The sequence below is a fragment of the Diospyros lotus genome, unplaced genomic scaffold (assembly GCF_014633365.1).
Source record: "Diospyros lotus cultivar Yz01 unplaced genomic scaffold, ASM1463336v1 superscaf1, whole genome shotgun sequence".
Lineage (NCBI taxonomy): Eukaryota > Viridiplantae > Streptophyta > Magnoliopsida > Ericales > Ebenaceae > Diospyros > Diospyros lotus.
In genome coordinates this window covers 6,673,896-6,701,618 of record NW_026267104.1, presented here as the reverse complement: position 1 = coordinate 6,701,618, position 27,723 = coordinate 6,673,896, and the positions used below count along the sequence as shown (strand labels likewise).

Sequence of the window (27,723 nt, the reverse complement as noted above, 5' to 3'; positions counted from 1 at the left end):
CTAACAACTGAGTTTGTGGAAATCAAACTCCTTACTTGAATTTCAAAGAAAGGAATAATATATACAGAATTCCTATACTATCTTCTCCTAAATTCTAGCTGATAATGTTCTCTCTTCCTAACACCTAGCAGATAGAATACACCATTATTTGAAGTTATTTACAAGATAATGTACAAAATCCTATTCCTACAATTTCTCCTGATTTTTAGGAAGTTTATCCCTTCAGTTCTTCTTCTCTGTCTTGATGCAGCAGCCCATAATCGAGGCCCATATCTTCATTAGTCTCCTCTTTTGTTTAATACTCTATCCCACAGAAAGACTCCTTAGAATTCTAAGACTGACTCTCCAACACCCCCCCCATATCTCTCATTCCTAGCTTGCTAATCAAGATCTCAAAACCAGGTCTTGACATGACTTTTGTTAGTACATCTACCACCTGCTCTGCTGTAGGAATATAAATTAGATTTATACCTCCTTCCCCGATTTCCCTTTGGATGAAATTTCGGTCAATCCTGACGTGCTTCATTCTATCATGCTGTACCAGGTTTATTAACAATGCATATGGCTAATTTACCATCACTGTATAGCCTTGTTGGTTGAGTTAGAGGCATTTGTAGGTCCTTCATTAATCTTATCAACCAAATAAACTTGCATGTACCTTGGGCTATTGCCCTGAATTCTGCTTTTACATTGCTTCTTGTCACCATTGATTGTTTTTTGTTTCTTCACGTGACTAGGATTTCCCATAATTTAGTGCAAAGCCCAGATGTTGACCGACTATCCATAACTGATCCAGCCCAGTCTGCATCGGAGAACCCTTCAGCCCCTCTTTCATCACTCTTTTGAAATAATAGTCCCTTATCAGGAGTTCATTTTAAATATCTCAAAATGTAGTATACTGTAACACTGTTGCCATATGTTGTTGAGTAGGAGAATCATAAATTGGCTCACAATGCTAACTGCGTAGGCTATAACTGGTCGGGTTAGAGAGATAAATCAACTTCCCAACTATCTTTTGATACCTCTCTTTATCTACCAATAAATCATCATCTTTTTTCACATATTTCCAATTTCTTTCTAGGGGAGTATATCTAGGTTTACAACCCAACATTCATGTTTCCTTTAAAAGATCAATAGTATATTTTCGTTGGGAGATCACAATACCTAGTTTGCTCCTTGCCACTTCCATTCCAAGGAAGTACTTCATTGTTCCCAATTCTTTGACTTTAAATTCGTCCTTCAACTTCTATTTCAGGGCTGCAATCTCAAGAGTATCATCTCTTGTAATAATTATATCATCTACCTACACAATCAAAACATGTTTCTTTCCATTAGAAGCATGTTTAATAAAGAGGGTATGATTAGCCTCACCTTGTTTATATCCAAACTTAGTGAGAGTAGAGCTGAATTTCTTGAACCATGCTTGAACCATGCCCTTGGAGACTATTTTAATCCATAGAGAGATCTATGTAGTTTGCACACTTTTCCATTTCCCTCTTCTTTCTCAAATCCGAGTGGAACCCTCATATATACCTCTTCTTCTAACTCCCCATTTAGGAACGCATTTTTTATGTCAAATTGGAACAATTCCCGATCCATATTTACAGCAATAGATAGTAGTACTCTTATTGAATTTAGTTTTGCAACTGGTGCAAATATCTCCTCATACTCTATCCCATAGGTTTGAGTGAAACCTTGGGCAACCAACCTTGCCTTATATCTGTCCACACTCCCATCTTATTTGTATTTGATTGTGAATACCCATTTGCATCCTATAATCTTCTTGTTTTCCGAAATATCAACCACTTCCCAAGTGTGATTGTCTTTTAGTGCCCTCATTTCCTACATTACCGGCTCCATCCACTTGGGATCCATCAATGCTTCTTGAATATTTTGAAGTATAGTTGTTTCATCTAAAGCAGTGGTGAAAGCCCTGAACTGAGGAGATAACTTGGAATATGTCAAGTAATTTGATATTGGATGCTTCACACATGATCTCACCCCTTTCCTAATAGCAATAGGAAGATTCAAATCACTGTCAACTGCATTGTTTCCTTCTTCATTTGCTGGACTTTCCCTCGGTTCTAACAATTGGCCGAGTTGAGGAGCTAGGTGTTTACCTCTCCTTGAATAAACTTTCATTTGCTTTTTCGGGCCCAAGTCCTCCCCTAAGTCAGTTTCCATAGGCTCTACTGGGATTTGGGGTTCTTAAGAGGATGATAAATTCGGATAATTAGGCTCAACAAGTGTTGGCTGAGAATGATCAGCTGCAGCCTTTTGAATAGAATTATCATTAGGAATAGAATGAGGGATTGGTAATGGAATGGGCACAGACATGGTAGGATCCCAATGATTGTCTTCCATTTATGATGGAATATTTGAGCAATAGGACTCATTCTCCACAAAAGTTACATCACAAGAGATTAAGAATTTTTTGTGATGTAGGGCAAAAGCATTTATACCCTTTTTGGGTAGGAGAATACCCAATGAATACACTTTGATGCCCTTGGTTCAAGTTTATTTCGATTTGGACAGGTTTGATAAACATATACCACACATCCAAATACTTTGGGAGGAAGAGTGTTTAGAATCCAAACATTGGGGAAAATGGATGTTAGGTTGTGCAAAGGGGTTTGGTACTTTAGGACTTTGGAAGGCAGCCTATTGATTAGATAAGAGGTTGTTAGGACTACCTCCCCCCCAATATCTATTAGGAATAGAACTAGTGAACATAAGGGATCTAGCCACCTCAAGCAAGTGGCGATTTTTTCTTTTAGCTATCTCATTTTGTTGAGGAGTATAGGGACAAGTACTTTGATGGAAGAATGGGTGAGAGAAGTATTCCTGGCCATTGTCAGTCCTAAGGATACAAATAAAGGACTGAAAGACATTTAAAATGGGTTTATGGAAATTCTGAAAAATTGTACATGCCTTAGATTTTTCTTTCATTAGATATACCCAACACACTCTTGTGTGGTCATCGGTTATAAACCATCTAGCACCATTTAGGTTAGGTACTCTAGCCGGTCCCATATATAGCTATGAATCAAATGAAAAGGTTTAGAAGGAATATATGGGCTAGGTTGATGAGTACTATGGGTTTACTTGGCAAGAATACAATGATCACACTTAAGTACCAACTTTTCTTTATTCATAAATAAGTTAGGGTACAAGTGTTTCAAGTATGAAAAATTAGGATGATCAAGATGTCTATGCCATAATAAAATTTCAGAATCCAAACTAACAGTAAGAGAAAACCTATATGGTAGTTGACTAAGGGATTTCTTGTTATCGGAAAGCCAATAGAGTCCATCCTTCTCCTTGGCACTGCCAATCGTCTTCCCCGAAGATCGGTCCTGAAAAACACAATGGGAAGAAAAGAAGGTCACAATACAATCCAAATCCTTTGTTAGTTTGCTTACTGATAACAAACTATAACTTAGGTTTGGCACATATAACACTGATTTGAGTAATAAACCAGCCACACAAACACTCCCCTTTCCTTTTACCAGTGATTGTGTTCCATTAGCCATCAGTACATTTAGATCCTCGTCTCCCATCTAAAAATTATCAAGTGTTGTAGTAGATCTGGTCATATGATCGGATGCCCCAGTATCTACCACCCAATAATTTTTATTCATTATCCTAACAATCAAGGAAAAGGCTGATTACCTTTTTGTGCCATAGAAGCTGAACAACTTGGTGTTGCATCATCTGATTCTTTTGCAATATGAGAGCTTTGCAACAGTTTCTGTAGGAACTCAATTTGATCATTAGTTAAACCCATACCTGGTCCTTTCTCACTTGTGGGAACACTTGTTGCTGCATATGCAGATCTTTCTTTCTCCCTCTTAGGTCTAGGCTTCCAGTTTGGGGGTCTCCCATGTAACTTCCAGCAGGTACTCTTTGTGTGATAGGGTCGATTGCAATGTTCGCACCATTGCTTCTCCCTTGGGTTGTCTTCCCTTTTTGCAACAGTGAGAGTCAATCCTGAATTAGGTTCAGTTGGTGTTGACAACATGACTCTCTTTCGGCTTTCCTCCCTCCTTACCTCTGCAAATACCTCTCAGAGAGATGATAAGGGCTTGGTACCTAAAAGCCTTCCTCTCACCTCATCCAAATCTAGATTGAGTCCTTGGAGGAAGTCAAAAATCCTCTCCTTTTCCAGCATCTTGCTATATTTTTGGTTGTCCTCTGCCCACTTCCAACTAGGATCATAAAATAGATCCATCTCTTGCCATAGCTCCATTAAGTTGTTGTAGTATTTTGTTACTCCAAAACTGTCTTGCTTGGTAGTTCGAATTGCAGCTCTAATTTCAAAGCATTGAGCTGTATTTTCTAGGTCGGAATAAATCTCCTAGATAGCCTCCCAAACTTCTTTTGTTGTCTTGTAGAATAGATAGGGTCGGCCTATCTTAGGTTCCATTGAATTGATAATTCAAGCCATTAAGATTGAGTTCTCTACCTCCCATCATTGATAATCTCCTGAATTTTCTGGGGGAGTTGGAATTGCATCAGTTAAGTAGCCATATTTCCCTTTGCCTTTGATCACCAAGGTTACGGATTGAAACCATTCTCTAAAGTTTCTACCGTTCAACCTATGTTGGGTGATCTGCAAGGTACGGCTATCTAAAATGATGTTGTTAGACGCTACAGCAGTCAGAACTGCCGGTTGTTGAAAAACTGAACTAATGGAAGTCTCCGCCTCTGTTGGAGCTGCATTCCCATGGCCTTGAGGATCCATCTGCCTTGGATCTTTAGGTTAGACAGAGCCTAGCTCTGATACCATGAACATAATCGGTTCCTATGGAATGGAACCTAAAACTAACAACTGAGTTTGTGGAAATCAAACTCCTTACTTGAATTTCCGAGAAAGGAATAATATATACAAAATTCCTATACTATCTTCTCCTAAATTCTAGCTGATAATGTTATCTCTTCCTAACACCTAGCAAATAGAATACACCATTATTTGAAGTTATTTACAAGATAATGTACAAAATCCTATTCCTACAATTTCTCCTGATTTTTAGGAAGTTTATCCCTTCAGTTCTTCTTCTCTATCTTGATGCAGCAGCCCATAACCGATGCCCATATATGCATTAGTCTCCTCTTTTGTTTCATACTCTTTCCCACGGAAATACTCCTTAGAATCCTAGGACTCTCCAACATGAAATGGGTGGAGAATGGCTTACTTATAGCCAGAAATAGGCAGCTCTCCAACAGCTGGACACTCTTCTTTCTTCTAAGTTTGCCACCTAGGCCTAAACCTACAACTGAACACTCATCTTTCTTCTAAACCTTCTACCCAGACCAGAAAATCTGTAGCTGGAAATTAATTCATTTTTCTTCTAAGAAGCAAGATGTTGTTTCCAGGTCAAGTGCAGAAGTTCAATATTGTGCTATGACTTTGGCAACATGTGAACTTATATGGTTGAGGCAATTACTTCAAGAATTATAGTTTGGAGAGGTGGTGCGAATGAAGTTAATTTGTGATAATTAAGCAACGTTGCATATCGCCTTTAATCCAAATTTTCATGAGAGGACCAAACACATAGAAATTGATTGTCACTCTATATGAGAGAAGATTTTGTCTAGATGTATTGCTACCAATTTTGTCAACTCTCCTAACCAACTAGCTGATATCTTTACTAAATCTCTCAGAGGTTCTCGCATTGGTTTCATTTGTAACAAGCTTGGTGCATATGATCTATATTCTCCAACTTGAGGGGGAGTGTTAGAATAGTGTATATACATATATTATACCCTACACTTGTACTACATTTGTACTACACTTGTTCTGCACAGTTACTTCCAGTATATATTTGACTCAGCAGTATCAATAAAATACAAAAAATATTCATCCATAGGGTTTTTCATTCTCCTTCACTTGCATGCAAAAAACATAATGTAAAAGCGTCTCAGTTTGTGAAGTACATAGAGAGAGAGCAAAATATATTTTTGATTTTTTAATTTGATGTCTTATAAACCACCTTCAAATTTTTCAAAAGAACTGGTTTTGTGACGGAAGGACCAGATCTTCCTTTCTGGAATCAAGATTTGAGGACATTGGTCCAAAATATGTTGCATATGGGACACAGAAAGTTAGTGGAACAACCACAAAACAATAATTATCTTACCTTCATTGCACCATTAGTTGCAATGGCACTCAATGAAATTGCAGTCAGGAAGGTACATGAGCCACAGAAAGCAACTACCAGCAATGATTCACCAATTCCACCCATACCAATAATCCTGCCATTTTCACAGCAACAGAAAAGTATTAGGTTCAAAATATTTCCAAGTAACATCCTACACTCAAAAAGAAAGAACATGCATCAACCTATAAACATAGAGATAATATGGTCATTAGCAAGCAAAATTTTGGCTCAGTCTGATACTATATATTTTCTATATATGTAGCAAATATAACGTATGTTACAAAATATTTACCTTGTTGGCAAGATTGAGGAGTTTTGAAGTTGATAAAGATAAGCAAAATGGAAGATAAAGAGAAGATTTAAAGAAGTGTATGGCAGATAAATCAAGATAAAGGGACAGATAATCCAAAGAGGACACGAGATTAAGCTAAAAATCTATTCCTACTATTTAGGAGTTAAACACTCCTAATTTTTAGGAGATATGTAGTCTAATATTTCTCCTATTTTCTAGGAGAAAAGATAGCAAGTATTGTATATAAATTGATACCCTAGATCAATGTATTTTCTAAGTAAGCTTTCGAGATCTTCAAAGCTTGTTTTATGGTAACAGAGCTTAGGTTTCGATCATAAACAACATTGCCATATTGGTTGTTCTTCAAAGATCATGGCTGAAGCACAAAATCCAACTTTAACCTAAGCCTCTGCCACAAACTCTCTGAGCACCATTCCTTCTTCCTCTCCGCCAACTTTCCCTACAAATCCTATTGATAATCATCCTCTATAAATTATCCAACACAAATTGAATGGGAGTAATTTTAGAGAATGGTTTCAATCGGTGATGCTGGTAATCAAAGGAAAGGGCAAAGCAGGGTACCTCACTAGTTCCATCCCTACTCCACCAACAACAGCAGCCTCTTATGGTGTTTGGGAAGCAAAAAATTCAACTATCATGGTGTGGCTTATAAATTCTATGGAGCCTCCTTTTTTACAAAACAACAAAGGAAATATAGGATCCAGTCCAAGATATGTATTTAGACTTGGAGAATTCTTCCCAATGTTTTGAAATCAGGTCAGACATTAGAACAACCAAGCAAGGTAATCTTAGTGTTACTGAATATTTTAACATTTTGGTGGAATTATGGCATGAAATTGACCTATTTTATACTCTTAGTTGAGAATGTCCAACTGATAGTATCAAATACAATAAGATGGTTGAAAAGGATAGGGTTTTTTATTTTTTCCATGGCCTAAACTTTGATTTGGATGAAGTAAGAGGAAGGATTTTGGGTACAAAGCCCTTGCCTTCACTTAAAGAAGTATTTGCAGAAGTAAGGAGGGAAGAAAGCAGACAGAAAGTGATGCTGCAGAATAACCAAGGCCTCAGTCATCAGAATTCGGCTCTTGCTACTATCAACCAAAGGGAAGCTTTATTAAAGAATCAAGGAGAGAAAAGCTGGGGTGTGATCATTGTAAGAGGCCATATCATACTAAAGAAACATGCTAGAAGATTCATGGCAAACCAGCCAACTGGAAGCCACGAAACAAGAGGAAAATTCCTAGGTCAGCCTATGTAGCGGAGGTGTCAACTGAAAACAAGAAGTGCACTAACCTGAATCTTTCAAAATAGCATAAGCAAACCCTATACAGGTTGTTAAACCAAGGTATAAGCCTCTCATGCCCTTCTAATCCTCATCCCTCTGCATCCATAGCCTTTCAAGGTAATTCTCATTACTCTTTGATTTCAAGAAAGCTTCCTATGAGTGTTTGGATGGTAGATACCAGGGCATTAGATCATATGTCAAACTCTGCTGACTTAATAACCGAATACACCCCATGTAGCACTTCTACTGATATTTCTATGGAAGATGGCACAACCTCCCTTGCCATGGGAGTTGGAATCGTGTGCATATCAAAATTAAAACTAAATTATGTCCTACATGTAGCGGGACTGCAATACAATCTTCTCTCTATTAGTAGAATAACCAGAGACATGAACTGTATCTTTAAATTCTTTCCATCTTATTGTGTGTTTCATGACCAAGCTTCAGGGATGATGATTGGCAATGTTGAGGCAAGAGATGGTCTTTACTATGTGGCAAGAAATGTTTCGAGTTCTTCTAATAAGGTTGTCCTAAATGTAACTACTAATGCCAAGGTCTTACTATAGCATAAACGTTTAGGATACCCTAGCTTTCCTTATCTTGAATCTTTGTATCCGCAACTTTTCAATAAAGAACAGATTCTTAATGTGAGTAGTGTACTCAAGCCAAACAACCTCACTCTCATCATTCTATTTAGTCCTATAAGCCATCTAAATCCTTCCATCTGATTCATAGTGATATATGGGGTCTCTCTAAACACCCAAATATCACTAGTTCTAGATTATTCATAACATTCATTGATGATCATTCTAGAATTTGTTGGGTGTATCTTATTGTCACGCTATGAATTTGACCCTAGGAAGAATTTTTAATTTCTTGTTTCTTTTACTGCTATAATTTCCTTATTGTCGTTTTTACTTACTAGTGTAATTTCAATTCTATTAGAGATTGTTAGCCTAGGGAATCCACATGCATGTGGATATAGCTGGCAGTAGACGGTTACAACCGCCTTGCTATAGGAATTTGCCTTGGCAAGCTATATAAATCGTCTCCTAACGATTCCTTGGGTATCAATGAAGAATATATGAAGATTTCATCCTCTCTCTCTCATTCTTACTTTCTCTCTCAACTCTCTCTTTCTCTCCTCCTTTCCTTTGTTCAGAAGGAAAAATCAGGCTTAGGCCGTGACACTTATGAAGGAAAAATCAGAAGCTAGCAACATTTTCAAAATGTTTCACAAATTTATTTTGAATATGTTTCGAACTTCTATTCATGTCCTTCGAACTGATAATGGTCGAGAATATTTCTCCCATGATTTCCCAAATTACCCATCTGAACATGGTATTTTGTATCAAAGCTCATGTCTATACACACTCCCACAAAATGGTGTAGCCGAAAGAAAAAAAAGACATTCTAGAGGTGGCTCGAGCTATGATGTTTATTACTAATGTTCCCTTTTTTTATTGGGGGGAGGCGATCCTTACACTGCCTATTTGATCAATCGCTTACCCTCTAAAATCCTATAGTTTCAAACCCCTCTAAATACACTTTGTGATCTATATCCAAATGCTCCCTTTCTTCTTTCAGTTGAACCTAAGGTATTTGGATGCATTGTCTATGTTCACAACAACTCTCTCTCTCAAACAAAATTGGACCCCAAAGCTCTCAAGTGCATCTTTATTGGGTATTCTCCATCCCAAAAAGGATACCAATGTTATTACCCTACCACCTGAAAGTTCTTTGTATCCATTTATGTCATATTTTATGAGGATCTCCCATTTTATTCTTCAACCACTTTTCAAGAAGAGATCCCTAGCTCTCACATTGATCCCTTGATTTCTCTCCCACCTCTCGAACCTTTACTACCAATATGTTCTCAAGAGGGAGCATCTTCAGCTTCTACTCCTAAGAACATACTGACAAGTTCCTCCTCAGTTCATGACCCTCAACTACCTAACTCTCTTGATCCCTCTCCTCTACCCATTACCTCTAAGCCTATTGTTGAACTAACTGCTCCTACTGCCACCAGCAGCCCCCTGCAAGTCCACTCTAGAAGGCCCAAAGACCATCGAGAACCTTAGCAAGGTTAGCACTCTCTCCGAAAGGTTGGTCGGGATGGCTCCTATGGCTCCTATAAGGGTGATACTGCTATTGACACTGCTACTGACAACATGGACAACAAGTCTACAAAGGGAGATAGGTTAGACTGGGATGTTCCTATAGCCTTACGAAAAAGGGTAAGATCATGTGTCAAATATCATATTTCTAACCATCTGACCTATGCTAAATTAAACAATTCAGGGGTTTTGTGGCAAAAATTGACAGCATTGAGATTCCAAAGAATATACAGAGTGCTATGAATGATCCTAGATGGAAGGTTGTTGTTATGGAAGAAATGACTGCCTTGGTGGAAAATCATACTCGGGATATTGTGCAACTACCTTCCAACAAGAAAGTAGTGGGTGTAAATGAGTGTTCACTATGAAAACCCATGCAGATGGAAGCATTGAAAGATATAAGGCTTGATTGGTGACACAAGGGTTTACCCAAACATATGGGATCAATTATGCGGGGACCTTTGCTCCTGTGGCTAAGCTAAATTCAATACAGGTATGACTATCACTTGCAGTTAATTTACATTGGCATTTATTCCAATTGAATGTTAAAAACGCTTTTCTTAATGGTGATTTGGATGAGGAGATATACATGAAGATTCCCTCGAGATTTGAACATGAGGTTGACAATGGAAAGGTTTGTAGACTTAAAAGATCTCTCTATGGTTTGAAGCAATCACCAAGGGCTTGGTTTAAGAAATTCAACATGACCCTAAGCCAATTAGGGTATAAACAAGGACAAGCAGACCATAACTTGTTTATAAAGCATGCTGAAAAAGGAAAAAGAGCTATATTAATTGTTTATGTTGATGATATTATTGTAACAAGAGATGATACGCAAGAAATTGACAACTTAAATAAGCAATTGAGGACTGAATTTGAAGTCAAAGACCTAGGGATCATGAGATATTTCCTAGGAATGGAGCTGGTTCAGAGCAAAGAAGGATTATTCATCTCACAAAGAAAGTATACTATGGATTTGCTAAAGGATACAGGAATGCTAGCATGCAGACCCGCTGGAACTCCCTTAGATAAGGGCTAGAAGTTTGAAAAAAAGGATGATGATCAACTAGTGGAAAAGGAAAGATACCAAAGGTTGGTTGGGAGATCGATCTATCTATCACTTACTAGGCCAGACATAGCCTATGCAGTAAGTATTGTCAGTCAATATATGCATTCTGCTACTCAAAAATATATGAATGCAGTTTTTCATATTCTAAGATATCTTAAAGAAACTCCTAGAAAATGTTTAATGTTTCAAAAGACTGATGAGAGAGGAATTGAAGGCTTTATTGATGCAGATTGGGCAGGTTTCACTGCTGATAGCAAGTCAACTTCTGGTTATTGTACCAAAATATGAGAAAATGTGGTCACATGGAGGAGTAAAAAGCAATCAGTGGTTGCTTGCAGCAATGATAAAGAAGAATTCTGAACTATAGCTCAAAGAATTTGCAAGGTAATATGGTTAGAAAGACTAATGGAAGACTTATTGATACCTATATCCCAGTCGACTAAGGTATATAGTGATAGTAAATCGACAATTAGCATTGTGAGAAATCCTATTCAATATGATCGAATGAAGCATGTAAGAATAGATAAAAGTTTTATAAAGAGAGAGATTGAAGAAGGCAGGATTGACTTGTCCTACATTCCTACAACTGATCAAGTAGCTAATGTGTTTACAAAAGCTATGGCAATATTAGGATTTGAGACATTGATTGGCAAGCTGGGAATGACATATCTATTCTCCAGCTTGAGGGGGAGTGTAGGCGAGATTGAGGAGTTTTGAAGTTGATAAAGAAAAGTGAGATGGAAGATAAAGAAAAGATTTAAAAAAGTGGATGACAAATAAATCAAGATAAAGGGACAGATAATCCAAAGAGGACACGAGATTAAGAAAAAAATCTATTCCTACTACTTATGAGATAAACACTCCTAATTTTTAGCATATATGTAGTCTATTATTTCTCCTATTTTCTAGGAGAAAAGATAGCATGTATTGTATATAAATTGATACCCTAGATCAATGTATTTTCTAAGTAAGCTTTCAAGATTTTCAAAGCTTGTTTCATACCCATAATTATATATATTCATAAAAGAAACAGGATATAAAAGCAAAAAAAAGGTGACAGCAACACACCAAGCCTTAATCCCACTAAGTAGATCTGCTAGTTGGCTGCCTAGCAATAGCTTTGTTGCTTCCGTTCCACAACACAACAATATACCAAACCCTAATCTAACTAGGTGGGCTTGGTTACACGTATTCTAGCTCGTTGATCATCTATTTCTGTTTCAGTTCTACATATACACATACAATGGTATTAGTCAGTTGATTTAAATCTTACTAATACTATACACAATCTATCATGGTATACAGTATTATTACAAATATATATAGATTTAAGTTTAATCTATCCATATGTACAGGTAAAGCATAAATGGTTGAATGAATTTGCTTACTATAGACAATAGGCTCCTACGGTATCTTAAACGTACACCTCGTTTGGGTTTCGTCTTCACTCAGTTAAGACCCTAAGGGCATAGGAGTAATTGTTCTATTGCATGTAATTTTCTTTGTTGTACCTTTGGCTGTTGTAGTGTTATACTTGCAGTTCGTTACTAATTGAAGGGATGTAACAGCCTATAAATAGGCTAAAGTAGGAGAGAATAAGGCATTGATGAATGAAAACTTGCACGGAAAAGCTTAGTATGTTTTATTGATATGTAGCCCTAATTATAGGGTTGAATCTGTATATCTTTAGAAAGTATACACTGGGAATGATTTACAACAATTAAGGAAAGATTATACATTGAAAGATTAGGAAAGTATTCTAATCTAATTTAGGAAACTAAACAAGAATAGCAATAAGGATTTGCCGCCTCTTCTCCTTTCCTTCTAGAAGACTGATTTCCATCCCCTTTTACGCCAACACTCTCACTCAAATTGGTGAATAAATATCCATCATTCCTAATTTACATACTACGCCTTCAAATCTTCTAGTTGCCAATCCTTTTGTTAGGAAATCAGCCGCCTGTTGCTCAGAAGGAACATAGGTAATCTGTATTATACCTTTCTCAAGTTTTTCCTTTATAAAGTGCCGATCGATCTTGATGTGCTTAGTCTTGTCATGTTGTACAGAATTATGCGCAATGCTTATAACCGATTGGTTATCACAAAATAACTTGGTTGGTTCATTGATAGCTATCTTCAAATCTTCCAGCACAATTCTCATCCATAGAAGTTCACATAACCCAAGTGTTATAGCTCTGAATTCTGCCTTAGCACTTGACCTTACCACTATGCTTTGCTTCTTACTTCGCCAAGAGATCAAATTGCCCCCTAAGAATATGCAGTAGCCTGTAGTAGATCTCATATCAGATAGAGATCCAGTATAATCTGCATCCGTATATCCCTATATATCCAATGATCCTCCTGTTTTAAATAGAATTCCTTTACCCAAGGTTATCTTCAAATAGCATAGTATTCTTCTGGCAGTTTGCGTATGACTCATAGTAGGGTAATGCATAAATTAACTTACTAAACTCACAACATAAGCTATGTCTAGCCTAGTGTGAGATAAGTAAATCAACCTCCCTACCAACCTCTAATACCTTCCCTTGTCCACTGGTGGGCTCTCAATGTCTCGTCCTACTTTTGCATTTAATTCTATTGGAGTGTTTACTCCTTTGCTTCCTAGTACCTTGTCTCCTTCAAAAGATTCAACATGAATTTGAGTTGGGATAGGAATATACCTTCTTTAGAGTAGGCTACCTCTATTCCTAAAAGATATTTGAGTGACCCAAGATTCTTGATTTCGAAATTTTGAGACAACTTCCTCTTTAGATCTTGCTGCTCCTCCACATCATCCCCTGTCACAATGATGTCATCCACATACACCAATAAGGTTGCCACCTTCCCTTTCCCTGAGTGTTTAAAGAAAAGGGCGTGATCCCCCCTACTCTGCCAATATCCCATATGTCTCATGGCTCTAGAAAACTTGTCAAACCAGGCTCATGGTGACTGCTTGAGACCATAAGTGCCTTTTTAAGTCGACACACCTCCCCTCCTTTTCCTTCTTGAAATCTGGGTGACTGCTCCATAAATACTTCCTCCTCTAACTCACCATGGAGAAATACATTCTTCACATCTAGCTGATGTAATCTCCACCCATAGCATGCTACCAAAGACAAGAGAATTCTTACCATGGTCATCTTTGCTACTAGTACAAACGTCTCCAAGTAGTCTATCCCATAAGTTTGGGTGTAGCCCTTCGCTACTAACCGAGCCTTGTATCTTTCCAAGGAACCATCTACATTGTACTTTAGGTTGAAAACCCATCTACAACCCACTGGAACTATTTCTCTCGGCTTAGGCACCAGATCCCATGTATTGTTTTTCTTTAATGCTCTCATCTCCTCTTGCATGGCCATCCTCCAATTTTGATCCTTTAAGGCCTCTTCCACAGACTTAGGAATAACAGTGGAGTCAAGAGAAGTCAGGAAGCTCTTATGTCTTGGGGACAATCTGTGGTAAGAAAGATAATTGGCTAGAGGATGATGAGTGCATCTCCTCACTACTTTCCTAATAGCAATAGGGATATTCAAATCAGTAGAAAAGGAATGAATAGGGTCAAGAGAGTCAACCTTTTCAGTACCTGGCTGAGAGTAAGATGTTGCTTCATGTTGAGGTGAAGACATGAACTGTTATTTCCTATGATAGACAAAAGGAGTACCCTTGAATTTGACCAGGGATGGGAAATCTAATTGCCTGGCTTGGTTTGGGCTTAGGTTGGGAAGAGGAAGAGCATGGTCACTATCCTAATCGGTGGTTGAAACTAGTTGATCAATGGCTATAGCGGGATGAGTAGCAGGGATAGCTCTAGAAGTATCAGTCAAATTTGTGGGAAGAACAAGATCTAAGTTAGGAAGGGTTGCGGCCGCTTGGTCTTCATTCCAAGGAGTCTCCCCCTGAAGACCAAGATTAGGAGGACCAAAGAAGGGTTGAGATTCAACAAAAGTCACATCCTTCGAAACAAAGAACTTCCTAGTAGGGGGGTGAAAACATTTGTAACCTTTTTGGGTAGGAGAGTAATCAAGGAAGAGACACTTAAGAGCCCTTGGATCTAGCTTGTCACAGGCCTGTTGAGGGATATAAACAAAGGCTATACAACCAAAAACCCTAAAAGGAAGAGGGGTATGTAAGTTGATGGAAGGAAAAAATGAGGAAAGACACTGAAATGGAATGGGCTGCAATGATCGAGAAGCTTAGATGGCACTCGATTGATTAGGTAGGCTGCAGTTAAGACAACCTCTCCCCAAAAACTTTTAGGGACATTATGAGAATGAATAAGGGATCTGGAGATATTTAGGAGGTGTCTCATCTTCCACTCGGCAACTCCATTTTGTTGTGGAGTGTTAATGCAAGACGATTCATGTATAACTCCTTTGTCTTGAATTTTTTTTTTGCAAATGCTAATTACAATAATCCCTAGTGTTATCAGTCTGAAATTTCTGAATATGAGAGCCAAATTGAGTCATAATCATAGAATAAAAGTGAGGTAACACAGTGCTAACAGCTGCCTTATCCTTTAAGAGAAATACCCAAGTCATTCTAGTGTAATCATCAATAAAAGAGATGAACAATCTACCCCAGAACAATTGGGAGTCCTATATGGTCCCCAAACATATGAATGTACAAGAGCAAAAGGATGAGCTGATCTTTTATTACTAATAGGATAAGAGATTCAATGACGTTTTGAAAGTTCGCATACATCACAATGGAAAACACTAGAATCTGATTGTTTGAATAAAACATAAAAAATAGCTTTTAGTAAGTAGAAAGGAGGATGCCCAAGACGGTAATGGTGAAACCAAATATCCAAATGAGAGGACTGGGAGAAGCAGGCTGCTTTAGGTGGAAATTTGACAAGTTGCGGCAGCTCCTGTTTAAGGACATACAGTCCATGTTTTTCCTCAATAGCTCCAATCATCCTCCTCGTAGCCATGTCCTGAAATTCACATGAATGATGAGAGAAAATTACTAGGCAATTGAGATCTCTAGTGAGTTGGTGAACAGAAATCAGGTTTGTGGACAAATTAGGGAGACGTAAAACTGTCTTAATAGAGAGATTAGGGTTAAAGTCACTTGTCCCTGACCTTTGATAGGAATAGAAGTTCCATTAGCAATCACAATCTGTTTGGGTATTTCAAGAGGCTTATAGGTGGTAAAAACATTGGAATCATAAGACATGTGATCTGTAGCTCTCAAGTCTAAAATCCACATGTTATTCCTATTAGTTTTAGAGGCTATTAAAGAACTCAAAACACTTTTTACCTGACTGTTCACCTTGCTGGGTAATGGAGCATGATCCTCTTTGAATTGATTTCAGAAACTCCTCGAGTTTGCTGATTTCATCAGCATTAAGTTGTTGCAGCTCCAATTCTGCCTCCATATCAGTCTTTTCCATCACATCTCCTGGCTTATTTGAGAGATAAAGCCTGATTTTTAGGCATGGCCTGATTTCTTAAGGACACATGTTTGAATCCTCCTAGCTTCTACAACACAACATCATTTCCATGCAACTTGAAGCATGTCTCACAAGTATGCCTCGGCTTCTAACAATAGGTGCACCACAAGCCTTCCTTACCGTGCACTCGGGGTTGTCCTTCTACTCTTCCCTGCCGCATTTTGAACTTTGATCCTTCACCTTTATTAGTGAACACTGTTGATCCTTCAGCACTGATATTTCCCAGCATCACTATTCTCCTATTTTCCTCACTTCTTACTATTGAAAAAACTTCATTAAGGGATGGAAATTTTTCCCTTCCAAGGATTTGAACATGTACTTGGTCATATTCAATATTGAGGCCGGCAAAAAATTCCACGATTCTATCTCTTTCAAGAATAGAATGGAAGGTGGCTGCATCTCTTCCACATTATATTTTAATGTTCTGGTAGTGGTCAAGCTCTAGCCAATACCCATTCATTTTATTATAGTATTTCGTGATAGTCCAAGCCCCTTGTTTTGTGCTACTCAACTTCATTTTAATCTCAAAAATAATTGACACGTCTTAAACCTTAGAATAGGTTCTCTTAACCGTGTCCCATATTTCTTTAGCAGTGGATAAAAACATGTAATTTTTACTAACCTCTAGCTGCATTGCATTCCACAACCATGACATGATCATGGAATCCTCTATATCCCAAGCTTGGAACCTTGGATCCAATTCCTTGGGACTCAAATCTGTCAAGTGAGTCATCTTCCCTCTCCCCTTTAGGAACGTCTTGACCAATTGTGCCCACTGCAGGTAATTTCGATCATCCAATCGATATGATTGGTGCATCCTTGGTAGATCGCCAGTTTGCAATGCTCCAATTGAAGTAACCATAGTTAAAGATAATTGACTTCCATTTCCCTCTCAAATTCTCTCTCCCTCTCTGTTTCGTCTAAACTCTCCCCCTTTCTTCTGATTTCTCCCTCCATTTTTGTCTAATTCTCCCTCAAATTCTTCCAATTTTCCATCCAAACCCCCTAGGTCATGACATTTGGTATTAGAGCATGGCTATCCTTAGAAGCTGATTGAAGGCGATTTTCAAGAAGTTGCAACATAGGCGATCAATTGTAGAAAGTGCTATCAGAGTCAAGCCTGTTTCAGGAGATTGTTTTCGTAATTTTCGAGGGTTTCAACAAGACAAATCTATTAGGCCAGGAAGCAAATAGTGATTGCGATCATCGACAATATCCAACTATTTCTAGTTGTGATTCCAACATTTCTCAACTGTTGAGGCTATGATTCCAACTATTTTTGGACGAAATGAGCTAGGTGATCTCAACAACGATCCAGAGCTCCTGTACAAATTTTGAAGGCGAAGCAGGTGAGTGCGAGCAGCATTTCTAGTCCAATTATGAAGAATCAAAGGACAGGTCATAATTGAGAGAGCAAAGCAACTCACGGTTTAAAATTGAGGTGAAGCAAAGTCGGCAATTTCTGGCAAAATTCTAGCAAATTCAATTAGCAGTTACAAGCGAGTAAGGAAGGCACAGATTTGAAGCAAATCTAGAGGATCGCTAATTTGCAACGATCGCAATCAACAGTAGTGATCAGAGGCGATACCTACATATAGATCAGAATCAATCAATTGGCAGATTACGTTTGCTAAACGTGAAGCAATGACTTGAGGCGAACTTCATATCTATAGATTTAGGTGGATTTGAGAACTAGAACAGTTTTTTGCGCATTTGCTGATAGGTGATCCCTTGCAGTGATCGGAAGTGATAATTTGAAGTAGACAACTTGTGGAAATGGCATTGACCAGAGGAACTGAGAAAACTTGGTAAAGTAGTGTGCAATCGTGGGAGAAAGATTGCGCTAACTTCAAGCAAAAGTTGGACTGAATGCACGAATTGTTGATTCAGCTCGCTAGGATGTATCAGGTCAGTATACCAGTGGATTATCCAAGATCCACTGCAGAATCGATTCTAGCTTTTGTTGGAATCCTACCTAAGAGCTTCGATCCACAGGAAGTTGCCGAAGTACCCACATTGAATCAGGAAATTCAAGATGCCAAGAGAGGATTAGTAGTTGATGCAGTAGCTGCTACAACAACATTGGAGGAGAAATCAACGGAAGATGAGGAAGTAAAAGACGTTGTGAACTCGAGAAAATATATGGTCATAGCAATTTTGGATTTTATAGAATTTCATAAACTAAAACAGGTCAAATCAATGATGGAGTATCAAGGCTAGTTTGAAGAATTAAGGTCCTTCATGTTGACTTCGTAACCTATCTTAACGGAGTGGTACTTTGTTTCCAATTTCATCAGTGGCCTTAAAGATGAACTACGATCAACCATCAAGATGATGCAGCCTGCCACTATTAAGAAGCCTACCGAAAAACCCAGGTTATAGGAGCTTGCTTTAGAAGCGATATACAGAAAGCATGGGCTGCAACTTAAAAATTATTCAACGAACAACCAACATATTGACGATACTTCTAAGGCTACCAATCAAGTAGTGCAGGAAGCTAATGAAGTAGCATTGAAAGAGGAGGATTGCGATGAAGATAGCGTTCATGTAGCTGATGAGAGATATGAGGCTGATGAGGTCCTAAGAATAGAAATGGTAGTTGCAAGGAATGAGGAAAAACTTGAATTGGATCAGGCAATTCAGGATGACAAGAAAGGAATGGTATTGTTGAAGAAGCTACTGAGGTTCTACTAGAGGAAAAATCTGTTGAAAGTGAGCCTTTGGTGTACATTAGCAATTAGGAAATAAAAGATACTCCAATTGAGGAGATCTCTACCGAAGATGAGGAAGGAGAAGATGTTGTGAAGATGGGAGAGGAGACGACTACACCAACCTTGAAATTTGAAGATTTTAAGTTTGTTTTTCTTAAAGGCATAGACAATCAATCACCATGACTGGAAGAAGTTGTTGAATTACCTACATTGGATAGGGTAACTCCAACTGAAAAATCAGACAATTGTGAGGAAATCTGTGCCTTGATCAAAGTGAATGACCAATGGAGTACAATTCAAGGTTGGTTAGAGATTGATAGAGGATACTCGTGTTTGGAAGAAATTGATCACATTGAAACCTTGCAACAATATATTTGTAATATAGTGCTAATTCATCAACTCTAGGCGACTCATAGGAGCAAGTTCTGAAGCAAATTCAGCAGATTCCCGAGCGGCTGGTCTTGGTAGTTGAATTTGATAGCGGTGATATCATGAGTCTGTTCCTCTACTGTTAATTGAAACAGCGCTAAGCAATTTCTGGCAAGCTAGATTAGAGCCAAGATATCATCAGAAATCACCCTTGCAGGAAGTTGGATTAGAATCAACTTTCTTGATTCCTCAAGAGACTGCAACAAAGCTATTCCTTGGCCGTTGACTTTTTCTACTGCAGTTAATTAAGGTCCATAATTGAAGGCAAAGCAAATCCAGATCTCGGCGGATTCTATTTGAGGCGGAATTAGGTTGGCTGAACTTGAAGCCACTAAGGAGGCGGACAAGGTTTATCAGACCAAATTCAAGTTTCCTAGGAGATTCTTAGAAGCTGATCAAGAAGTTGTTACAGGGGAGAATTTCCAAGGATTTGAAATGGGAAGATGGATACAAGAATTGCGAATACTTTGGACATAATTGGTAGCACTATGGACAAAATTGACAGCAAAATTGAAAGGTTTATCAAGTAAGTTTGATGAATTTTTTATAATGTTTACTAAGGAAGATCAGGTCGAAGATGAGAGTTACAAAGAGAAGTTCAACAAGCTGAAACAAGAGGGCTTCAATTATGGAGTACTTGGTTAGGTTTGAGAAATTGAAAGCACTTAGTGCTCAATTCCCATCCAACCTTGACCAAGTCTTATTTTGTATCAAGTTTCATTAATGGACTTGATGATGCGTTGCGGCCTGTTATGTTATTATCTTGAGTATAGGATAAAGTCGTTCCTAGAAGATCAGTGAAGGCAGTGCACATAAGTGGCTATTGAAGGTTTAGATAGGAAATTGTATCCCATGTGAAATTAGTGAAAGTTATGAGGTTAAACTGTAATTATCTATAGTCTTCATTGGGATGTCCGCCCTATTCTATAAATAGAAGGCTTAGGGCGAGGCGGTCGGGATGATCATTTGTTGTCTCTGAATGCGAGTGATATTGCTATAAAAGAGAGGAAAGGCTTTGTGAGAATGAGAGTTCTTTGTAATCTCTGTGTGTGCAATGTAATCGTGTGATAAAGGATAGGGATCTTGTATTGTTTCTACCGGATTTCTAGTGGAATTGCTCTCGGACTTGTGGCTGGATGTAGGCCTGTTTCCACAACCTGAACCAGGATATATCACGTGCCTCTTGTGTTGGTTCGGTTGTTTCTTTCACTATTTTTCATTCCTTTAATTCTGTTCTTACATTTCAGTTTCTTATTTCTATTGATTGGGTTGATTTCAGGTGAGGAGTGTGAGAGATTGGCATGTGTAAACATTGATTGAGTTGTCTAAAGAACTCCTAATCCCAACATGGCCTACAGTGAAAATGATGTGTCCTATAACGATACAACAAGTAGCTGAAAAGGCTAAGTTGCAAGAGTTGGCATTGGAAGCCATTCACAAAAAGCATGGGTTGTCGCCCTAAAAGTTATATTAAGAGCAACCAACATATTGAAAGAGCTTCTGAGGCTGCAAATCAAGAAGAGTAGGAATCTGAAGAAAAATCGGAGTTGGACCAGCCAGTTATAACTAAAGACTCCGATAAAGAAGAGAGAGTGGACAAGGATATCGATGAGGATCACATTTTATAATTGCGGGAAGCTTATGAAGTAGCATTGGAAGATAAGGATGGTGATGAAGACAGCGTCCATGCCTCTGATGAGAGACAGGCATGCAATGAAGACTTGGACCAAAGGAAGAAGCTGGAGGTTGAGGAAAGGCATTCTTTCGCTCGAACTTCTATTAGGAGGAATGGTTTTAAGGAAGAGGGTCCAAAGGATATTGTTCATTTGCATTTGGTTCCAGCTGAGGAGTTCATGGGTTGGGTTAAAGTAGGTATCAAACCATGCCTAGTGCTAGTTTTGACAGAGAAGGAACAATTTAAGTGGATTAAACAGAGGAACTGCCATACGGATAGGAAGAAGATGGAAGAGGAGGTTGCTATCGAACTGCTTATTGTTACAACTTACTGGCACAATTTCTATACGAAGACCTTTGAGGGATACATTTAACATTTGCAAGAAAAAGAAAAGAGAAGGAACATAAACATGAAGAGGAAGAGACCTAGAAGGAGAAAAGAAAGAAGGATAAATTAGATAGCGAAGACAGGGATTGGATGAAGAGCAGGGCTAGAAGCTGTGAGTTTTTTGGGACAATAACTCTCTCAAGGAGGGAGGAAATGTCACGACCTAGGGACAATAAAGGGGTAATATTGTAATCGAGCTACATATATTGTTTGTAATTTTGTTAGGTGCACATGGCTGTTGTTATTTTCGTTTGTGTTTTCAGTTACAATAATTGAAGAGCAGCCGCGGCCACTTGTAAGAGGATGGGGATTCATTGTGAATGAGAATTGAATCTTTTCCCTCTGCTATTCTGTTCTCTCCCTCTCTCTTGAACCCCTTGTCAGTCTAATTCTCCCTCCAAATTTCTCTCTAATTCTCAAGTTCTTCTCTAAACAGCCACTGTCAAATCTTAGGATCTGACACACTCCTTCACCTGATTTGGCTCTTGAGGTATTCACAGATGTTGATCATGCTGGTTGTAAAGTTACGAGGAAGTCTAATAGTAGACTGTGCATGTATCTTGGTAAAAAAACGTGGAGTTCAAAGAAACAATCTGTAGTAGCAATGTCAGTTGGGGAAGCTGAATACAGAGCTTTAGCTCAAGAAGTTACTGAAATCTTGTGGTTGAAGTTTTTATTCACTGAACTAGGTCATTCTTTTTCTAATTCACCAGTTCTTTGGTGTGATAATACAGCAGCTAAGGGTATTGCTAAAAATCCTGCGTTTCATTCCAGGACAAAACATATTGAGATAGACATTTATTTTAATAGGGAAAAGGTTGAAAATGGTGATGTTGATATCAGACTGCTTATATTTTTACCAAAGGATTGCCTCAAGATAGGTTTTAATCTCTTTATAAAAATTGTGCTTGAAGGTTTCACCTCAGTTTATTTTGAAGAAAAAATGTTGAGCTGAAGATGCTGAGATTCAGAACAAGCAAAGCAAAATTGAAGTGGGTGTCCTTTGAGAGGGAATGTTGAGAATAATTCTTGTTATCATTATGTACAACTAAGAGAAGGAGAAAGAAAGGAAAACAGCTGGTGTAGTTAGATTTAGTTTTCAGTTTGTGTTTCTTTTGTGAGAAACTGATTGCTGCAACTTGCAGCTAGTTTCTTCCTGCCAGCTGCAGTGTTCTAAAAGGCAGCCGGCACCGCCGAGGCGTTAGGCAACCCTTGGCCGTCCCGAATAATTGCTAATTGGCACCCCTAGACACTAGGCCAATTAATCAGGCCCAATCAGCGCCTGAGTCGCCCAGACGTGCATGCATGTATGCTAGTATTGAGTTGTTTGGTATTTCCCCTTTCTCTCTCTTGTCATGCGCCGCCTGGGTCGTCTCTCGTGGACTCACCGCTTTCTCTCTCTCACTGCTTCGTAATTTCTCCATTGGTTTATACTCCACCTTCGGCTACACCTGGCGCTGCCATGGAGGTAAGAAGAACCAGTCCGGCGGATTAAGCAAATGGACAGGAAAGAGGAAGAAGACAATTGGAGCACTGAGGCAACGCTGAAGAAGCAGAATGCACACTCAAGCATTCAGGAGGGTTCGGGGAACAGAAAGACAGACCCTGGAGAAGGCTGTTGCTGCTACCTTTTATTCATCCTATTTTAATATCATATATTATTATACATATATATAGATATATATATTCAAGTGGCACATGGGAGAGAGAAAATGCCGGAGGAGGTGGAAGCCTTTGTGCGTCAAATATGCTGGAAATTTCCACCAGCTGCTCTAATCTTCTCATTCCCCTACTATTATATGATATTAATATATTATGTTAGCAATATATATATTTATATATATATGTTATTAATATAGTAGTTGCTATTATATATATATATATTACATCTTAATATATATATAAGTTAGCCACGGCAGTCTCACCCAATTCCCAACTGCCTTTCATTTCCCTTTTAACATTATTTTTTTTTTTAATATAATAAATGTTACCCAATACCCAACTGCCTTTCAGTGTGTTATAGAGAAAGATTTATATATATATATATAATTTATATATAATCTGTTTATATATATATAAATATGAATTTTATTTAAATTTTAAATAATTTTTCTAGACACCACCTAGGCGGCCTAAGCGCTAAGCCCCAATCTAGTGTCCAACTAGCACCTAGCACATTTTAGAACACTTGCCAACTGTCCAGAACAATTAATTTGTTAGAGCTTTTGTTGAGTAATATATAAACTCAACAGCCGCTTGTCTTTTGAGGCTTCATTTTTCAAGAATACATCTTCTCCCTCCTCTCAGTTTTCTTTCTCTGTTTCTTTATTAATTTTCAGGTTATACTCTCTGCATACCCATTTACTGGTGGCTAAACCAAACTATATCTTGTGGGTAACTGGTTCTTAAACAATATTCTGCGCCACAGGAAACTGTCATGACTCATGATGGTGAGTAGGAGATATCATAAAATAAAATAAAATAAAAAGTTTGAAGTTTGATTCATGAATCAAATTACCATCAAAGGGAAAAATCAACAGGAAAATACTACTAAAAAAATATGTGAGCCATGTCATGTTACAAACTCAAGATAAAATATGTAAGTTCCTTCAACATAGGCTCCCAAGATATTCATTCAAGATAACAAATGGGAGAAAGAACCTTACCAAGATAAATAAAAAGCCCCAGCTTATTAAGAGATGTGCATGGATGCAGGCCCTTATATATTGGAGAAAAATAAATAATTGCAAAATCACCAAAATAAACACCATTGACATAAAGGTTACCAGGAAAACCGAATATAGTAGATTATTCCCAAAATGTTCTGCAAGCATGGAACAAAAACTCCCATCATTGTCCCCAGTTTAACAGTAGTAGTCTGCACCAACAGGTCACATGAGACACCTTAAAAAGCATATAAATTGCAGTTTATACCACAGAGGAACAAATTAAGAACTATAGATGAGCTAATGACCAACGTATCAACCTTAACAAATTTTCAGCTAAGCAGGAAGGTGAAATTATGGCAAAAAATTATATCATAGCAACAAAGGCAAAAATGAACCATTTCCATGCATCTAATTCTATTGCATCTTACCTAAGAATCTTTTAAACTCTTCCCATATTGTAAAGATCCAATAAGCTCCTCATATTTTTCTCTTTTTAAAGCTATATCACAGAGCCTGAAAAGCCCTTCTTTACCACAATGGAAGACATAATAGACCCCTTTTAAATCAACTGAAAACAATTATTTCAGAAATTAAATACCAGCCATTTCTGTAACAGCTATTTCCATTTAAAAGACAAAAATGAAACAGCTAAACCATTTTAAAATATTGCACGTTCAACTAGTTTCAGAAATCCAACGTCTTTATTGCCATATATTTCAAATTCCTGTTTATATAAAAAACTGTTTTCAAACAAGTTAATCTTTTCCATGGTGGATAAGCAGGAAGACTTGACTAGCTACAGTACACAGAGCAAAATTATAAGTGAAAAATACAAAGCTTGGAGTGATAACAGAGCCTGGATTAAACCATAATTAGAAGTTCCACTATCTTTCAGTTCAACAAGGGAAAAAGTGAAGGATGAACTCAGATGGGCAGATGGTTCACACAGCACAGACAGTTCATTCATCAAAGGATCATTACATAATCCAAAATGGCTTGTTTAATCCTTCTTCTATTTTTTTTTTTTAAAAAAACTGAGTGGCACATTTTGCCAAGACTTTATACATGATACAACTTAATCTAGATTGTCATATTCTAAAATCAATGCCACATTTTGCACAGTAGGAAGTTGATAGTTCATAACTAAAAGGCAATTTTTTTTTTACCAAAAGCTAGTTAAATTAATTTTTTTTATATTTTTTTATATAGTTAAATTAATTTGAGGCACCAATCAATTGGTCCCTGTGTTACTTGAGGTAACTGGTAACCCATGGAAGAATATTTTATCAAAAATGGAACCTTTAGTAATTTGTCAAAGTTATGTTTCATAAAGTAACAGAAGCTATAAATTAAAAACAAATAATATGCCCATTTATTAACTATCACTTTTATCCTAGTAGAACACAGAGAGGGAAGGGAACATTACATATAACTATATATAATATGCTTAAGAAAATTCATACCTTTGGACGTTCAAGAGTTATAGAAACATCCTCCTGGTCTCTAGGACTAGAAGGTGCTTGAACCTGTTCCGTTGTCATACTGAAATGATAATTTTATCATAAGTTAAAACTACATATGAATTAAAAAATAATGGACACAAAAACCAAAAAATGAACAACTGTAAAGGGTTGACATGAAGCCAATTCCACAAACACCCCCCCCCCCCCCCCAAGAAAAAGAAAGAAATGCATAAGTTTAACTCAAAAGAGAAAAACTCGGAAAAAGCGACAGCAATGGAAATGTATTAGTTACCTCTTACCTCTTAAGGCCTAAAATATTCACAAGAGAATCAAACCCAAACAATTCCAATTTGGATTCCCTGTGAGAGCCATTGGCACCTACATGAGTTGGGAATGGTTCTTCTATCACATCAGAACCCTTGCTTGGCTGGCTGCTCACTTTTATTTTCCTGCAATAATACATGAATCAACATATAAATGAACAACCATTGAGCGGAGTTTAAAAAGAAATACATATTTTTTGAGAAGCAGAACAACCCAGTAAGTAAGAGGAGAACACAGGCTTAGTATCTAGTATTGTTGTCTTGTTTGTTTTTAAGGTTGAGGAATAGGAAACATTTGAAGGTGCCCAATCCCTTGTGTGTATGCTCAAGCAATCTTTTATCCAGTTTTGGTTGGTTGGCTAACACGCAGGGTGCACCATCATTTGAGTCAATTTTCACAGAGGACATAAAGCATAACAAACTTATATAGAAGCCCTTCTTTCAGCCTTGGTTTTACTTTTTGGTGTACTCAATTGCACTTCCTTTGATGCTTTTTTGCAGTTATATATCTCTTTTCAAGAGAAGATAAATGCATGCGTAATTTATATGCATTCATTTGGAACTTGATAGCTCCAAAAGTATAAATTAGCATTAAAAAAATCAGAAGTATATGCTTGCAATGATAGATAAACATGTTGTGCCAAATTAAGGAGGTAATTTGAGACAGTATCACATATGTTAAATAATTTTTCTAATAATTTAGTGTTTATTTTGTAGCTTTTCTTCTTGTTGTTTCCCATCTTAAAAGATCCTTCTTTTTCTTTTCAATTCTCTATATCTATGAGTTTATTTTGCTAATGCTTATCAGAGCATATGGACATAAATAGTTATCTCCACATGGCTGATTACATATAACTTCAAATGCATAAAGAAAATACACGGTATCCAAAGTGGCCTCACATTATGCATATGCATTCATAACAACCAAAGGAATTAGGGGCAATCCCCTGACAACAGAAGATGTAAATTAATTAATCAAACAGAGGAAGCATAAATATCCAAGAAAAAAGGCCACATATGAGAAGGGAAGTAATTGTTAAAATTCAACATAAGTTCACATTAATCATAGCTGAGAAAGAAATCATTCTACAATAAAGCACAACCTAGCATATCAAATAATTGGCTATTCATTCTTCCATGCCTTAGAGGGTGAGAAAGATACACATACACGTACATAAAGGTAATCATCCAGTTCATGGTGATGGATACTGATACAAAAAGATCTTCAAATATCAGACTTTGTCTTTTTCTTAAGAATTCCTCATATCCAAGGCAGCTTAAATAGTAAGACACAGACATACTGACAGAGAAGAAGAGGAAGGAGGAAAAGAATAAGCATGCATCCACAAATATGATGAGCATGAGTAGATATATGGATGGATGTTACAGTGAGAAAGAGGGCCTTGCATGTGCATATGGTCGATGAGCTCGTGTCTAATAGATTGCTATACTTATGAACACAAATGAATCACATCGAAAATTTTATATCTGAAAACCTATAAAAAAAATAATGTAATGAAATGCTTATATTAGAATTATTAGTATAATTAGATATATTGCATATTGTTGTATGTGTTTTTATTTATTTATTTGTTATAACTATGTGTAATTAGGCTAAGCCCATGTCATCTCCCTAGGAGGATTAGAAGGGTAATATTGTGAT

General features: G+C 37.5%; 1 protein-coding gene across 2 annotated transcripts in view; it reads right to left on the bottom strand.

The window, feature by feature from the left end:
* LOC127792966 (cation-chloride cotransporter 1) overlaps window positions 1–27,723 on the bottom strand; it is a 49,305-nt gene that overhangs the window by 16,098 nt on the left and 5,484 nt on the right. The window contains exons 2-5 of one of the 2 annotated variants that reach the window (XM_052323669.1): window positions 26,037–26,186; window positions 25,738–25,816; window positions 24,392–24,483; window positions 6,141–6,255 (exon numbers count right to left, since the gene is read on the bottom strand). In XM_052323669.1, the coding sequence (XP_052179629.1) occupies window positions 6,141–6,255; window positions 24,392–24,483; window positions 25,738–25,816; window positions 26,037–26,186 (436 nt within the window). Of the gene's footprint in view, window positions 1–6,140; window positions 6,256–24,391; window positions 24,484–25,737; window positions 25,817–26,029; window positions 26,187–27,723 lie in introns of those variants that run through there. The other variant, XM_052323670.1, reaches the window with a different exon arrangement.